Below are 15,983 nucleotides of genomic sequence, written 5' to 3'. Positions count from 1 at the left end.
GTACTGAACCAGTATTCTTCCAGGATGTGAGAGAACAATACCTGGAGGTTTATCGTAGGTAGGACTAAACTTCCTCATCTGTGTGCTCACGTAGGGTCTAACTGCACGTTCCCCAGAACAGCAGTAGAACCATTTAATAGCATAGTTCCTGCAGACTAAAAATTTGGTAAAGTTTTACTGTCTCTGATTTGGAAACAAAGAATGTCATCAAGAAATACTAATAACTTGCACATTTGTGTGGAAGAATGAAATCAGAGAAACTGAAGTCCTTGCCTGCCTTTTTGCTGTATCCACCTGACTACAAGTCTTTCCCAGAAATAAGGCTGTTTAATTCTGGTGTTATTACTAATTTTGCCTTTTTTCATTTCCCCCATATTTTTGTTTCAGATGGGCAATCTCTGCTTAAATACTGTAACACAAGGTTCTAATCCAAGGGTTTCAGTCTCATTGACTTGTGTTTTGATTATAAAGTCAATGAATCTTCTCGGCAATTTGAAAATCTCTCAAGGGCAGGCTCAGACTTTTATGTAACAAACTTAGTTTATGGTCTGCTAAATATTTTTATGCGCAGCATGGAGAAATGGGAAATTGTGCCTCTCCTTATGACTGGTGTGGATGAAAGGATTCCCCCACGTATGGTTTGTAAAGCAATCTGAGATAGGCAGGTTCATTAATATGAAATGCAGGTGTGTTAAAATGGCAGCTGGCCATTTTATCTCTCTGCTGCATTGTGTTATTGCTTACATAATTAACTGTGAGATCCATTGTAAATTATGAAATTTTAAAAGTAAGCAAAAGCTGAAGACGACATAATGCATTGCTTCGATTTACCAGAAATGGTGAGTTTTGGTTTTGTTATGATTCCTAGTTACGCTAATACATGGCTCCCAGTGTTTTCTGTAAAGTAACAGCATTCTAATAAAATACCTCACTCCAGTGACACTTATTAAATATTCCGTAAAAACGGAGGAGATACAGTAGTTGTTTGTGCTACTGCTGAGGGTATAATTAACAAGGTTTGACTGTAGCTGTTGCCAGTATTAACATACTTTCCACATAAAAATCCCTGTTAACGGTGTTAAGATTAGTATTTTGAATGTATTCACAATTTGCGGTTGATCAAGATAGTGTAATACTTAATAAGCAGTCTGCCTTGCCTGAGTTACAATGGTGAATCACGTGAGTACTTTAACTCTGTTGCGAAGAATTCTCCTAGTAAACCAAATCTTCAACAGCAGGAGTTTCCTTTTTGCAGGGAACCACTAGGGAATCGGGGAATCAATAAAAGTGCATGCAGCAATATCCGATCAGCTCCTTCTTTCTCTGTGGCGTAAGCTGTAGCCTTGCTACCAGCAAAACCTAACTTATTTTAAAACGATAGTCAAGGTTAATAGAACATGATGCATACTTGGCCAAAGTAAAGCTGAAACAATAGAATTCAGGAAACAATGCGAGTTCTGAGCTGGAGAAGCTGACATTTGAATACAAAACGAGGCATGTTGAGGTGCAGTCTGAAAGCTAGAATCTGCTCTATTTTTAACTAGACAGTTGAAGATGTGAAAAGCTGAGATGCTTGTTGGAAGTGTTAAGTACAGAGATAGTGACTAGCTGGTAGTCGGTTCACACATGTGGAAAGGAGGCAGAAGAACAGTGTGCGGTTAAAATAGCTGAATTTTCCAGTTCTGCAGATTACTCATGGATTTTAGGTAGCATCGTTTTTTGTCAGTAGCAATAGATCATAAAAGGGATCTGGGCTGAATTTACATTTGAAATCAAAGTGCTGGCAAAGTGCTGTTGGGAGAAGGGGACAAAATGTGCCACACAAGGCATGTGTATTTGTATGAGTAGGATGAAGCATATTCCATAAATACAGATGCTGAGAAAACCACCAATTTGGCAGCCGCGATGCCCCGCTGGGGCCATCGGAAGGAAGCGGCTCCCAGGCGGCCCAGGGAGCTCCTGGCCGGGAAGATACAGCCAAAAGTGTTCGTGCACAGTGCAGGGACAGTCATGGAATGGAAACGGAGCCGTTTAGGCTTAAGCACGTGTGTTCAGTGGCTTTTAGTGGTGTGGACCAAGGCTCGTGTATTGCAGCAACAGGAGTGTTCTTTAACGGGGCTTTGTGATTAATGGACATGACAAAGGTTGTGCTCCAGGATCAGTTTTTGATGCAGCTACTTGGTTGCCTGTCTGGGGGCTGAGATGCTTGTTGGAAGTGATAAGTACGGAGACAGTGACTAGCTGGTAGTCGGTTCACACGTGGAAAGGAGGCAGAAGAACAGTGTGCGGTTAAAATAGCTGAATTTTCCAGTTCCGCGGATTACTCACAGATTTTAGGTAGCATCGTTTTTTGTCAGTAGCAATAGATCATAAAAGGGATCTGGGCTGAATTTACATTTGAAACCAAAGTGCTGGCAAAGTGCTGTTGGGAGAAGGGGACAAAACCACCCCCAGCCCAAACCTGCCGGCTGCTGCCTCGCCGGGCCTGCGTGGCGGCTCAGCTCTTTGCAGAGGAGAAGAAGGGGGTCCCCGGTGTTTTGGGGTTGTTTTTTGTGATCCCAGCCGATCTCTAAACTCCTGACTCGGTGAGTGCATAGTGTCCGTGACCTCCTTTTTAGTCCGCACGCTTTGGCACCTGGACTTTGATCACTGGGAAAGAACAAAATCCCTCTTGCAAGCCGTCAGGCTGTGCCTCTGGAAGTCTTTTTCCTCTTTTTCGACAGCATACACAGAACGCCTTTTTTCTGACCGTGTAGAAAATAGCTGGAAATCCTGGGATACTTGGCAGCAGAGCGCCGTGGGTCTCCCCGGCGCGGGGGGCTGCGGGGCGCGAGGGGGGCGGCGGAGCGGCGCCGCCGTTCCCTGGGTACGGCCGCCACCTGGTGGTGGCCGCCCGCGCTGCAGCCCGCCCCGCCGGGGGGCACGGGGGGCTCTGCCCCGCCACGGGCCGGGGCAAGGCAGCGGTGTGCTGCCGGGTCTCTTCCCATCAGCGCCGTTCAGGTTGCTGGTGCTGCTAAAACAATTAGGAAAAGATCTTTCCGTGGAATTTTTTCTTTCTATTCGTAATGCTTTCCCTCCTCTGAGCTGCTGACACTCTGGGAAGCAACACAGAGACGTTATTTCTGTCCCAAAGCAAAAATCAATGGGATTTGTGCTCCGGAGTGGTTTGAGCAATCCTGCTTGTCGCTGGCCGTGTGGTATAAACATACTGCAGCGGGGCACGCCTCTGCAGGGCACCCCCGTGGGGGGCTGCTAGGGGTGTCCCCCTGGTGTCGTGCAATGCACGGGTACGCCTGCCTGAAGGACAAAATGGCAACAGGTATTTCATGTTCCACCAGTGCTGTTGAGCAGGTGACTGGAGCCCGGCGGGCACACGGTGGGCAGGCTGCCCGCTGTGACCGCTCCTTATGGCTGCAGGAACCACAGGAGGACCCACATCACGGGTGCCGCTCATTCCTCCGCAGTGCGTGGTGGCAGAGACAAACAAGACATCGCAGCCTTCAGCCTGGAGTCCCCTAGGTCACTTTATCCATAACTTGCAGGAAATATATCGATAGATGAGTGCAGGCAGCTTGCTTTGTGCTGAACCCTAACGAAGGCTGGCTGACAGCAGCCTCGGGGGCAGGCTGCAGTGGGACGGGGTGGCACGGGGCCGCTCTGTGCCACGCGAGGCTCGTCCTTCCCCCCGCTCAGTGGTTCCTCCTTTTTGCACCGTCCAGCTGGGGCACCGAAATGGCACCATCACACAGGACGAGGCGCGAGGGCAGCTCTGCGGAACCCCCCGGCCAGGCCTACCCCAAGGAAGGGGCCACGGGCGCTGTGTCCCCCCTCAGCGTGGCAGCCAGGACGCCGGCCCCCCCAGCCCCTGCCACCACTTGTCACCCTGCCACAGCAGGGCCTGGCCGCCCTCCTGCCCCGCCACCCATGGCTGCCGGCCCCAGCCGGGGGAGGACGCGCCTGCGGCTCCTTTATAGCAACAGCTTCGGCTCCCACCGCTGCGGCTCTGTGGTCCGCTATGGCGGGGGCCGCCGGCAGGCTGAGGGCGGCTGGGACGAGGCCCTGCGCTGCCAGCCGAGCCCCGCGGGGCAGGCCGGGGGGCTGAGGGGGACCCTGGGCCCAGGGGACCAGGCCCACCGTGGCCGTGGTCCGCAGGCGGTGGGGAGCGGCGGTGCCGGGAAGCCTGTCAGCCACCATCACGGTAAGTGTGGCTGAGCCTGGGCAGGGAGAGCGCCAGGCTGAGCCTCCGCCATGTCCCCTCCTCTGGCGGGAAGCCATTTCCCTGCAGTGCGTGTGATGCTTCCCTCTCAACCAGACTGCGCACGCTGAGGCGGGAAGGTGGCACAATATTTATTTTTTTTAACATGCCTGGTATAGTTGGACTGGGTATTTAGGCAGGAGGTGGAACACGGTGTTAACGAGAGTGAAAAATTTAATGTTTTTGCCCCAAACTCTTACAGTGTTGAGCTGCAGCACTGCCACCCCGTATGGTGAGGTGGCTGCCACCGGCGCAGCCGTCCCCGTCCTGCCCTGTGGTAGATAAGGCCAAAACCAAGCTGTGTCCGACAGGGCTGCTCTGCTATGTGCCAAACTTCTGGGTCATTCCTGCCTCTTCTCAGGAGATTCCTGCGCTGCTGGCTGCCTCATCGCTGTGACAGCTTGAAGATGTTGCTTTAATTTTCTTTCTTTTTGGCTAGGGTCAAAGAAAGTTAGGATGGGCATGGGCGTGGGTGTCTTTTTCTATAAAAGCACACAAAAAAGATTAGGCAGTTTTCCACTGTGATCTGTTGTGAAACATAGCTCTGCTGCGCAGGGTGAAATGGAGTGAAAATGGAGAACATGACCTGGCTTCTGGAGAAGAAGCCGGGGTGTGAGCTGGAAACGATGGGTGACACAGAGAGGGTGGTCCTGAATTTTACTAACTTGCTGCTTTTGAGATGTTTTCATTTTCTTGTATTTTTGTCTCCTCCTGAAAGCCATTTTCCCAAAGATGACAAAGTGAAATGTTACATTAGTCTAATTAAAAGCACTGGTTCTGCCGGGTTATTGTCTCGTTGATGCCAACCTGTGCCTCGGAGGCAGCCTGTGACTATCGGTCACTCAAAGCCTTGCTCCCAAAGCGTGGCTGCCTTGGCGATCTGGTGGCGGGGCTGGGGTGGCCTGGAGGATGCTGGTTTGCCTGAAGCCCTGCTGCAGCAAGGAACGAGCCCACGTCTGTGACCACATTCAGCATCCCCACATGGGTCACCCTTCCTCTCAGCTCATGCCGTGCCCTGCCTGCCCAGCAGCTCCTCGGAAAGCTGCCATCCTCACCCTGCTTGGAGCTCATGCCGTGCCCTGCCTGCCCAGCAGCTCCTTGGAAAGCTGCCATCCTCACCCTGCTTGGAACTCACTCGAGTCCTTCCTCGCGGCTGTGTGTGTCTTGAGTCCACAAGATCAGCCCTGCCCTTCTTGCTTCTGTTTTTTTTTAGTGCTAGCAGAGGTGATGTGTCTGGTTTCTTGCCTCAGTCCAGTCACTTTCTAATTGAGCTCAGACAATTGCCATAGCAAGGGGAAAAAGAGGGAATGAAAAACTAGCCTGTGTTGTCCAGAAGCCTGTTGTGTTAATTTTTTGTTGCTGTACGGTTTTGAGCTCTGTTCTGTGGAGTTTGAGAGACACCCACTTGCCCCATGGTTATAATGGAGAAAATAAGTAAGGCGATAGCATGATGTACGGGGTGATAACCTGTGACCTGCTGGGATCAGAAATAAGTATCCCTCTGGCAGATCTACAGCTTCCTCAGGAGTATATTGTAGACACTCAGAATATGCTTTCTAAATTCTCTTCCTAGCTGACCTTCGAGAGGCTAAGGCTGACACCTTTGACTTTCCCTTCCCTTCAAGAAATAGTGATAAAGTAATTAAACGGAAGAAGCAAAAGGTATAAAATGTGGGAACTGAATGAGCTGCCTTTGCATTTGAGAAAATTGCTTCCTGCTTGTTCGGTGTATGTCTATGTGAGAGCATGAGGGAGATTAAAAGATTGAATTGGTACTGAATTTGTTACTGAAAACCTTACTTACAGAAAAGAAAAATGGTATTATTTTCCCTCTGTGGAGTCTTTAAAATTCTGGCTCTCATTCAATAAAGCACTTAAGTATGTGCTTACCTTGAAGAATGAGAGTATGCTGTTGACTTAAAAGCCTGTACTGAAATGCTTTGCTGGATTGGGGCCAGGGTGCTGCACACCTTGCTGGTGCACACCCAGCAGGGAAAAGCTCCGCAGCTCCTCTTCCTCTTATGTTTTAAGCAAAGAAATCCTACAGGTTACAAATAAGCGAAGGCAAGAATCCGAGGTATTAGCACCAGACTAGTAGCAATATGAAATTACTTTCTGTTTCACAAACGTATTTCTGTTCCTGTTCAGTAGTTCAACAAATGCTTGAAATTTTAAAAGGCACATTTATTAAACCAATAACTCATTATGAGATTTTGTAATGTGTGATGTACAAGTAATCAGCTAGACTACAATATAGTCATGTCACAGATGCTTGATTTAAAACCAGCAAAATACTAATGACTTCAGAGGAACAGCTAATAGCATACTATAATGTTACTCCTCTAGTACATTCAACAGTCTTCAAAAAGAATCAGGAAAATGTATTATGTTTTAGCAATAAATGCCCATGAGAAAAGAATTATCTTTAGATTTAAACTATTTTCACAGATGGGGTCCAGCAAAAGCCATGTTAGCATGTTAAGAGGCATTTATATTTGTTTGGCTGCCTCTCTGAATGTCTTTGTCAACAGTTCCTATTTAATGTGTTCAGTGCACATATCTGAAACGTGCCCACTATATATGGAGCTTTGTGCCTCTAAAATAAAGGTCATCAACATCTACAAAATAGATTAATATGGATTTTATATGAAATAGGCAAGGCTGTTGCTGTTCTGGAATCTGAGCATGCTGCTGTTGAGGGATTACATGGGATAGTTTTTGCTCCTGGAAAAATAAGCAATGTTATTCCCCCCATTTTGGATGACTTTGAAGAGAGTCTGATGGCTCTCACACCGTTTCCATAAGCTCTTCTTGTCTAGAAGGTCACTTTACTAGTCCTGGATAAACAAGAGCTCCAGGCAAGAAAGGAGGAGGATATTTCATGTGGAAAATTGTGGAGTAATTTATGTTTTTTTTATTTTTAGAGGTGATTTTTCCAGTATATCCCACATATATTTCCCTCCTCCACACCTCCCCCATCTCAGTCCTCAGCAAAAAAACAGTTGGACTTCCTAATCATGCTGAAGAATTCAAAGTTCTGCCCTATAGGTGTTTTAATGCAAACTTTTTATATGCTTCACTGAGAAAGTTCAATTTTACCTTTCAGTCCAAAGTCTGGCTTAAGGTCTGGAAAGTAATTTCAAGAATGCTTGAAGAAAATGAAAAGTTCAGAAGTCGACTCTTAACCTGCAGTCAGTTCAGTGGAGAAGGTAGTCAATGAACTGGTAATGTTTTGTTGTACTAGAAAAAACAAATTGATGCAAGTGCTTTGACATAAGATCCCTAGGTTTAAGGCCCATTTAGCGGTTTGCTTTGGGTAGTAGGTTTTAGAACTCACAAATTATGGAATTCATTGCATACTTTAGACACTTATAGCCATATTTGAAAAAAACTTTGTGTGCCATTGAGGGTCTTATATGTATTCATTTGGGGGAAGGACGGCAGAAGTGTTTGCTGCAGTCTAACATTAAAGACATGAACAGAAAATACCTGCAAGTTTTTCTGAACATGTGAAATATGTAATTAAGCTATTATTCACAGGTTAGTCTAAGGCAGTACTTGTAGGAATAATAATATATTTTTTCACATAGGAAAAATAGTGGTTGGTGTCATACAGACAATGAATAGATGTTCCCCAAAGGTAGCTGTAGTACAAGTTAACGTAACCCTCAAACATGTTCTCACACTGTGCCCTGAATACAGCTATTTCATTACTGGAAAATGACTCAGGAATTAAAACTGGTGCTCTGCATTGCGCCAATTTCAATTAGACACATTGTAGTTGCTGCGCAATTTAAGATAATACAGTGTATGCTTTCAAATGTAATTGGAATTTCCAACTTCACAGTCTGATGAGTTTTTAGGGAAAATAATATACTAATCCATGAAGAGTTACCAGGCAAGTTAAAAAATGGCATATTCACCTACACCACTTATGCCTAGCTTACATTTGTGTTGATGGAAGTTTTCCACATGTAGGCATGTTAGAGTATATGCCAAAATGAATGCCCATTGTTGCCAGTATCTTATTTTTGTAAAATGTTGTATGTTGAATACTGATTAGATTTCCACATACGTGACCACAAAACACTCCCTCAAAGATTTTCTTCACGAGAACAGAAGTGCTATTCAGGTTCAAAACAGAAATCTGTCTACCCCAATGAATGTCCCCTGCGACCTACAGGGGATGTTACTGGAACAGTAGAAGAAATTCCAAAATATGCTGCAATAATATATTCTGCAATTATTCTGCAAATATTCTGCATTATGTGGAAAAGCACTTCTGTTTGCTTTAAAACAATTTCCTGATTAATTCTGATATTACGAGATGCTGCTTATTAATTATGTGCTATTCATATTTTTTATACCAATCAAGATCCCATTGGCCTCTGTCATGGAATCATTTAGGTTGGAAAAAGGCTATTAGGATCATCAAGTCCAACCATAAGCACTCCAGACACACTGCAAGTCGGGAAGCTGTCCGCCTCTCCCCAGGCAGGGCCAGTAAATCTCAGGGTCAACTGGAACAGTGGGCATATATGTGTGTATGTAGGACATACACATGTGTGTCTAGGACACTGAAGGAAATAATAAAGTCTTCCAGGATTTTTGTTTGCTTGCTTTCAAGAAAAAGGAGAACAAGAGGCAAGGAAAAAGGAGAAGAAATCTTTAACAAGAGATTATCTCCAAAATTTCAAGTTACTGTAAAACAAAACCCCCGAAGTCGGCTGCTATACGATCTCCTAGGTGGATTTACCACCATAACATAATGACTGCTAATCAGCTTTTCTGTTTGTTATGGATATGCAATGTGCTGCTTTGTCAGGCTTGTATCTATGGACAGGGCCCATTCCCTTTTCAGCTACGCATTTCTTTTTGTCATCTGGAGGGAGAACATTATCTTTGTATACAATTTCCAGTGATTTAAAAACCCAAACCCAAACTAACCAGCCCCTCCCTCCCCCAACACTTACTCTACCCTTAATTGTAATTGTACCTCACTTTTCATGAGCTTTAATTGAGAATCTACTATTAAGCCCTATTTATGTGAAAACCATCAATTCTAATACCTTCTTTCTAATTAGCAGATTTTATACAACTTCAAATCCAGGAGATAAGTTTCTATTGATCTGAATTTTTCATTAAACAAGAAGCAAATAGAATAATTCTAGCAGACATTTAGATATGGATCAACAAATCTGAATAAACTGGGTTAATTTTTATCTTTTTTTAAAAAACTAGATTAATAAAGCTAGAAAATTAATGCTGTATTTTATTGCCTCTATAAATATTTTTCTTGGGAGAACAAAAATCTACTTGATTTCTAATGCTACCTATTTACTCCTTGGAATGTTGTAATTAAGATTAGATTCAGCATGACTGAAAATGATGACATAATATTCTCCCACAGGCAATGATATGAACCAGAGTTCACAGGATGAGGTATCCTACCTGGACAGGGTATGTATGTAGTCCATTAATTGCCAAGCAAGCTGAAATGAGAAAATAATCAAAAGAATCATAATAAAAAGATGCACTGATATTGATCAATGTTGTTAATAAGCACTGGTTTTATACTTCAGTATTAATGACATTGGGCTTAAATGTTTTTCAAGATTTCAGTCAAGTTTGGGAAGCAGAACAGCTCTGTCCTCAGCTGGAAGGGCTGTGTGCATTGCCAAGGCTGAGAGGTAGATTCTGCCTTTTCATTGAGCTAAATCCTGTGATGGTCTAAAGTAAAATCTGAAGAATCTGAATAAAGTCTTTGTCATGCTTCGTATCTGACTTTTTTTATATTAAAGGGAACGTATCACTTTTGTCATCTTTTTTTCTCTAGGAGGAGTCCATCTTTGGCTGGGTATAGCAAGCCAATAAAAGAAGATTCAATCCTAAAGGAAAGACAAAAGTAGTGAGAGTTTTTATTTTGAGTAGTGAGAGTTCTTACTGAAGTCAGGGGCAAGACTGCAAGTGATTTCAGTGAACACAGGTCCTCTGTTGTTGGTTTGGCTTGTGTGCACTTCTGGTGTTTAAGAGGTTTGTTTTTATGGTGGCTTAAACAGCTCGGTTGCAAGATATTTATTTCAAGTCATTAGGTCTAGTGTTTCACTTAGCTATTAGGCTTTGAAAGCTTTTTAATGAGCATAATATTGTGACACTTTGCTTGCAAAAGAATAGAGATACACATTTAGCGTTGACTCTGTATTTATATCTTTTTTTTGGTAGCTTGTCAGAATCATAAACAAACACAAATGCAGTAAGGCAGAACTCCACACAAGATAGAAAGAACCATTTTTTTCTTACTGATTCGAATAAATTTGACTTTATTATATTAAAATAATACACAATTACCCTTCTGTTCATTCATCCATTTATACATGAATCTCAGCAAGTATTTTGAATATGAAACCAGGTGAATGTTTTCTGTCGTTTCTGTTCATCGTGAAGCACATAATGATATCATCATAATCAGAAGGCATTGTTTATCTAGCTGACTTCAATAACACGATGTAATTTTCTTCTGTTGTGGAATTTCATACTTGAACCCTTGATTGACTGTTAAACCCTTTTAAGCAAGCAAATTGTGTAAATAGAACATGAAGACTGCATAAAACCAGTATGTATATGGATTTAATCTCTGTAGGTAAAGCATTCACCTGTCACAATTAGACATCCTTGGTTTCAATAAAAGATTTGTTTTCTCACTGCATAGTGTCTTACTGTTTGCAGATATAATGACTGGAGTATCAGTGCTGAGCTTTACTAACATGCTAGTGATTGTGTTGTTAAGCAGCAAAGCATGTGTAGGGGTTTCATCTCTTGTTTTCTTAATAGTAAAACTGCAAGTGTGTAACTGGAATGTGCCTTTTTGATGACAGCTCTGGCATCGAGGTTCTTTTCTGATATGTGGTTGAGTAATATTCTGATTTTACTTAAAATAGTTGACATTTCAGCTTGGAAGAGGAAGTGAGAAAGCAAAGTACTCAGTCAAGATGTGATCATTTTTCTGGGAGAGCAAAAATGTCATAGTTCTTTGGTATTTTCATAATACAAGTTTGGAGTCACATGTTTGGGGTTTTTTGTTGGATTTTTTTGTTTGTTTTTGTACTAAATGACATGATCTCCCTGTTCCCACAGTTCTGTCAATGAAATGTTTGCATAGTGGGCATTTAGTTTATAATCCTGGATTTAAATTGTAGAGTTGTTACTCTAATGTTTCTTTTCTTGTAAACTACAGCTGTAGTTAGCACCTTTACTGGCACAGACTTAAAGGGCCCTGGAAACCAAGTTTTTCTTCCAGATGTGTAATGGCTACTTTTACAGGATAGATGAGACGCATTGATCTAAATCTCTGAATGAACTTCAGCCAACTTGTGGAAGTTCTTTGGATAAATATAGACCTTTGTCTGTGGGATAGTGCTAAATAATTTTGAAAGAAAGAAATTATGAAATATGGCCCTAGATCATTCCTATACATATACATTTTACAGTCTGGAAAGTCCATGCAGGTTGGCTGTCAGTAGCTGCCAGGGTGATCTTCATAGCGTTTTACCTGCTTGCTGCAGCCACTTTGTGTGCATAAATGACCAGAAGGTGCAAGGGAAGACTCAGGCCCTGTAAAACAGATTTGATCTGTTATTGGTACACATGCGGGAATGGACGAGTACCAGCTTCTCCTTCGTGTGTTCAGAGACCAGTGCGGTGCAATAGTCTAGCCCCAGCCTTGCCCAGTGTTGTGAAATTGCTTGGAGGGGGGAATTACAGATCTAATATTATAACAAGCCTTTAGGGAAAAATACAACGGCTTTGCTAGATTTTGCGGGGAGTCAGAGTAACCTGGACTTAACGTGCTGTGCTGCTTTGTTTTCACCCAGGTGTGATCTGAGGGGAGGGCCTATGCAGCATCCACCTTGCCGTATGGTTTTATACTTGTTAACAACCTGCTCATCAAGCAAAAGAAGTAACTGCTGCCTTCCTTATTAATCCCAGCAAATCTTGCCTGCTTGACTTAGCCCTTGCCCGACACGCCGCTGTTCTGCTTTCACCTTGCTTCCAGCTCACTCCAGAATGCAGGTCTCACCAGAGCAGAGGCTGGTGAGCAGCAGTCTCCAACTCAGCCTGCAACATGTGGGAAACAGCAAGTAAGAGACAGCAGCCCCCTCCTCAGAAACCCTGTGGTGGTGGTGACTTAATTAATTGGTTGGGATCTATGAACAGAGCAGACTGTTCAGTTGGCAGTGCTTTGAAAGGGCTCTTACATTTAAAATCACTTTGGACCAGAACAGCTGATGCAGTGGGGCAAAAAGACATATGATTCAGGTTCAGTTTCCAACTCTGGGTGAGGAAGCCTAGCTTTCTGCTGTAGTGACCAGATTTCAAAGGTACTGCTATGAACAAGGGTAGTCAGAGCAGTTAAACTGCTGAATAACGAGTCTGGAGAAGAACTGAGCTCAAGGTAAGCAAACAAGACCAGCTGACACGTACACCACTACCATCCGCTCGGACTCCTGTAGTAATACATTCTTCTTTTTATTTCAGATGACTGTTTTAAGTGTAAATTGCAAAAGAGAAAGTAATTGTAGTATTGCATTAAAATAGGCTTAGATGGTCCAAGTAAGTAACATTTTCCACAAGTTAAAAAAAAGGGTTGGTTTACACAGGAAAAGCTTTATTTAAACACTCTATGTTAAAAGGAGCCATAAATAAATAAGGGAACCTCAGAGCATTAGATCGTATACTTGAGATTCAGAAAACAGCTGATCCTCCTCTGAAGTCCTTAATCATCACTGCAGAACCAAAAGCAAGTGCCGTACCATCCTGCTGTGGTTCCTGGGAAGCAATGTTGTTCTTTCATATTGTTCAAAATGCATATCAGTTACCTGAAGTTTTTAATAACAAATCTCACTTGGAGTGTGAACCGAAGCAGATGTGCAAATATAGAGGTCACGCTTGGTCTTCGCTTTACCTTGTTCTCAGTACATAATTTACCTTTCTACACAGAAAAAACCCTCTAGCTTGTTCTATAAGTTTGAAAATTTTTCATCTCAGCCCTGTGAACAGTTGCCAAGGGATCTGAGGAGGCACCTTGCAGCACAGAGATGGGAGGGAGCAGCCAGGGCACACAGAGTAGCTTAAGGCATTGCTGCTGCATTCTTGTTATCCGTAAATAATAGTGTCAGCCACTTGTCTCGAGATCTTAAAGCTGGTGGGAATAAGTGCTCTTTTGTACTGAGTTTCATAAGTACAAATGACACTGTATGAAGGAAACAATAGAGAGTAAGGTCATTGGTTTTTATATTGTTATTCCATGCTAGTTAGAGATGTATTGATAAAACAAAGTTTAGCTCGAAATAGCACATCTGCTGGGCCTGAAATGTTTCAATTGAAGTCATCCCATTTGGTGAGTTCTTGCCAAACTGAGCTCCCCTGGTTCCTGGAGCACTTCTTGGCAGATCAGCCCAGGCAATGCAGCCTCTCCTCTCTTGGCATAGTCTGTCCAATGGCACCAAGGACCATCCAGGGCTTGGGGGCTTGAAATTCCAGCTGGTGGTCTTGGGCTACCACGTCCAACCTGCTGTAAAAAAGCAGGGAAGGCCTGGGAGCGTGAACTCCACTTTGATTTCCATGTCTGGAAGTGCTAAGAGGTTTGGCTGAAGCAGGACTGCCGGAGCTCCTGCACTCCCTGGTGTGGAGCTGTGACTTTGGGCAGGCTTCCTGGGGTAGTCCTCAGCATCGAGGCTGTGGTGGAGCCGGAGGGTCTTGGGAGCTCCCACAGCTACTGTGTGGAGCTGGCGTTTGCAGATGCTGCAGCTATTGCCAGAGACTATGTCACGGATCAGCTGCCGGCTTGGGAACTTGGGAAATGTGTTTTGGAAGTGTTTTGATGTTTCTGAAGTGACCTTTCTGGGAATTTCCAGTTTGTGGGCATTTTCAAAAGAGTTTGTTTACTGCTTGATTTGGACCAGAGCCACCAATTCAGATAAAACCTCATTTCCTGCACGCTGGAGGCTTGGCTTGCCAGGCAGCTCTTCTGCTCGTGCCCCATCTGCTCCGGTGGTGTGATGAATCAGTCCTCTGCCCTAACAGCAGAGGTTCTGCAGTCCCGTGGCCTGTGAGGTTATCGTAACTTGGCCGTTACAATGTAATCAATCACCAAGCTTAATAACGTTTCATTGCTAATTCCTTCCATGGAAACATTTCAGCGCTGGAGCAAAACTTGAGAGCGGGATGTGGAGTTTCTAACATGATCAGATTTTGGGAAAGGATAAGGTGACCTTTGTCTCCACTGAACATTTACATCCAGTAAATGTCTGTGTCTTTAGGGCCCGCTCTGGTAGTCAATGTGCATGTTTTAACTTCACAGCTTCTAACACAATTTTGCATGGACTCTGACTAAAGAATAGCCTTCAGCAGGCAGTTCAATTCTGAGGGATTTTTTGGGGGAAGTGACTGAAAGCAAATTTTGGGCACATGTGACATTTTGTATGTACAATAGGTCCTTAAATATAAAACAAGACAGGATGTAATTTTGATTTATGGCTCTTGTAAATAATTCTCAGTGACATGGGCAGGTTTGTGTATTATGTATATTTTCATTGCATAAGCACTTACATAACTATCATGAGAGGAATTTGCATAAAAAGCCAAAGCAGCCATACTTTGATGGATTTAACTTTACAAGCTTTCCAGCAAATTGAAGTAGCAGGGCAAAATATGGCTTAAGTGGGAGCTTACTTTTAGAGGAATAGAGCAAAAATTTATTGAAGCATATTAACACCGCAGTGAATTTTAAATAAATATCACAGGAATTTGCTCGCTTGTTAGTGACAGCATCGCGGCCATCTGATCTGATGCAGAAAAATTCATGTTTGAAAGTTTCTGCCTGCCTTGTGGGTAGTGAAAATCAATGTGTGTAGCTGCAGTTTCTTTTTGTTAGAAGCAAAAGATATGGAGGCCCCTAAGGAGAAAAGGAGCATGCCTTGATCCTGAGAGAGGTTGAATACCTCCGGGAAGATGCTGAGTACTTTCACCTCCCATTGACTGTGGCACCTCTTAGAATGGGCTATATTGTGTCTCTTGTGCTGTATGTACGGAGCGGATGGATGATGGTGTAGTCTCCCAGAGATTATGCCAAGAATACTTTCATGCTGTGAATGTGTGGAAGTTATTGCACACCCGGCATTCCTGCATGGGCAAGCAATGGAGGCAAATTAGGAGAGCTGTGCAGGAAGGTTCACTAAGGCGCTGACAAATGCTCCTTCTCTTCCAGGATCTTTGCAATCTCTTGTATTTTGAAATGAATAATAAATTTAGGTGGCTTTTTTCCTCCCTTGTTCTGCTGTATGCTTATTTTCTTGTTCCTAATGTGTGTGTGACAGGAAGTCAGTGGCGCCGATGTAATTCTGTGTAACGGATGAGCTCCTCCACAGCAATGACTGCAAGCAGTTAACCCCAGTTTAGAATGTACATGATCACTTTTTAGACCCCTTGGTATTTTAAATTCCTTCAACTACATAGAGGGTCAAAATTCTTGACTGTGGTGCTAATTCGTCTGTGGAAGGTTCTCCCAAGGAAAAGAACTTAAAAACCCTCCTCGCTTGACTCTGTTGTCCTAGACCGAGCGAAACATCAGGGCTTGAGCCGTGGCGAGCAGTTTGGAGCATGAGCAGGGAACAGAGACTCGTCCCTTTATAACTTCTACAGGTCTGAAGTTCCGCCAGGCAAGCATTTA

General features: G+C 43.7%; 1 protein-coding gene across 1 annotated transcript; it reads left to right on the top strand.

Moving 5' to 3' along the window:
* Window positions 1–3,732: 3,732 nt before the first annotated feature.
* On the top strand, window positions 3,733–10,118 carry C8H5orf47 (chromosome 8 C5orf47 homolog). Its single transcript, XM_037397452.1, has 5 exons — window positions 3,733–4,198; window positions 5,829–5,917; window positions 7,362–7,464; window positions 9,666–9,715; window positions 10,092–10,118. The coding sequence occupies exons 1-5, from the start codon at window positions 3,733–3,735 to the stop codon at window positions 10,116–10,118; spliced, it is 735 nt and encodes a 244-aa protein (XP_037253349.1).
* The last annotated feature ends 5,865 nt before the right edge of the window (window positions 10,119–15,983 follow it).

Source organism: Falco rusticolus, chromosome 8 (genome assembly GCF_015220075.1).
Source record: "Falco rusticolus isolate bFalRus1 chromosome 8, bFalRus1.pri, whole genome shotgun sequence".
Taxonomy (NCBI): Eukaryota; Metazoa; Chordata; class Aves; order Falconiformes; family Falconidae; genus Falco; species Falco rusticolus.
This window is presented reverse-complemented; position numbering and strand designations above follow the sequence as displayed.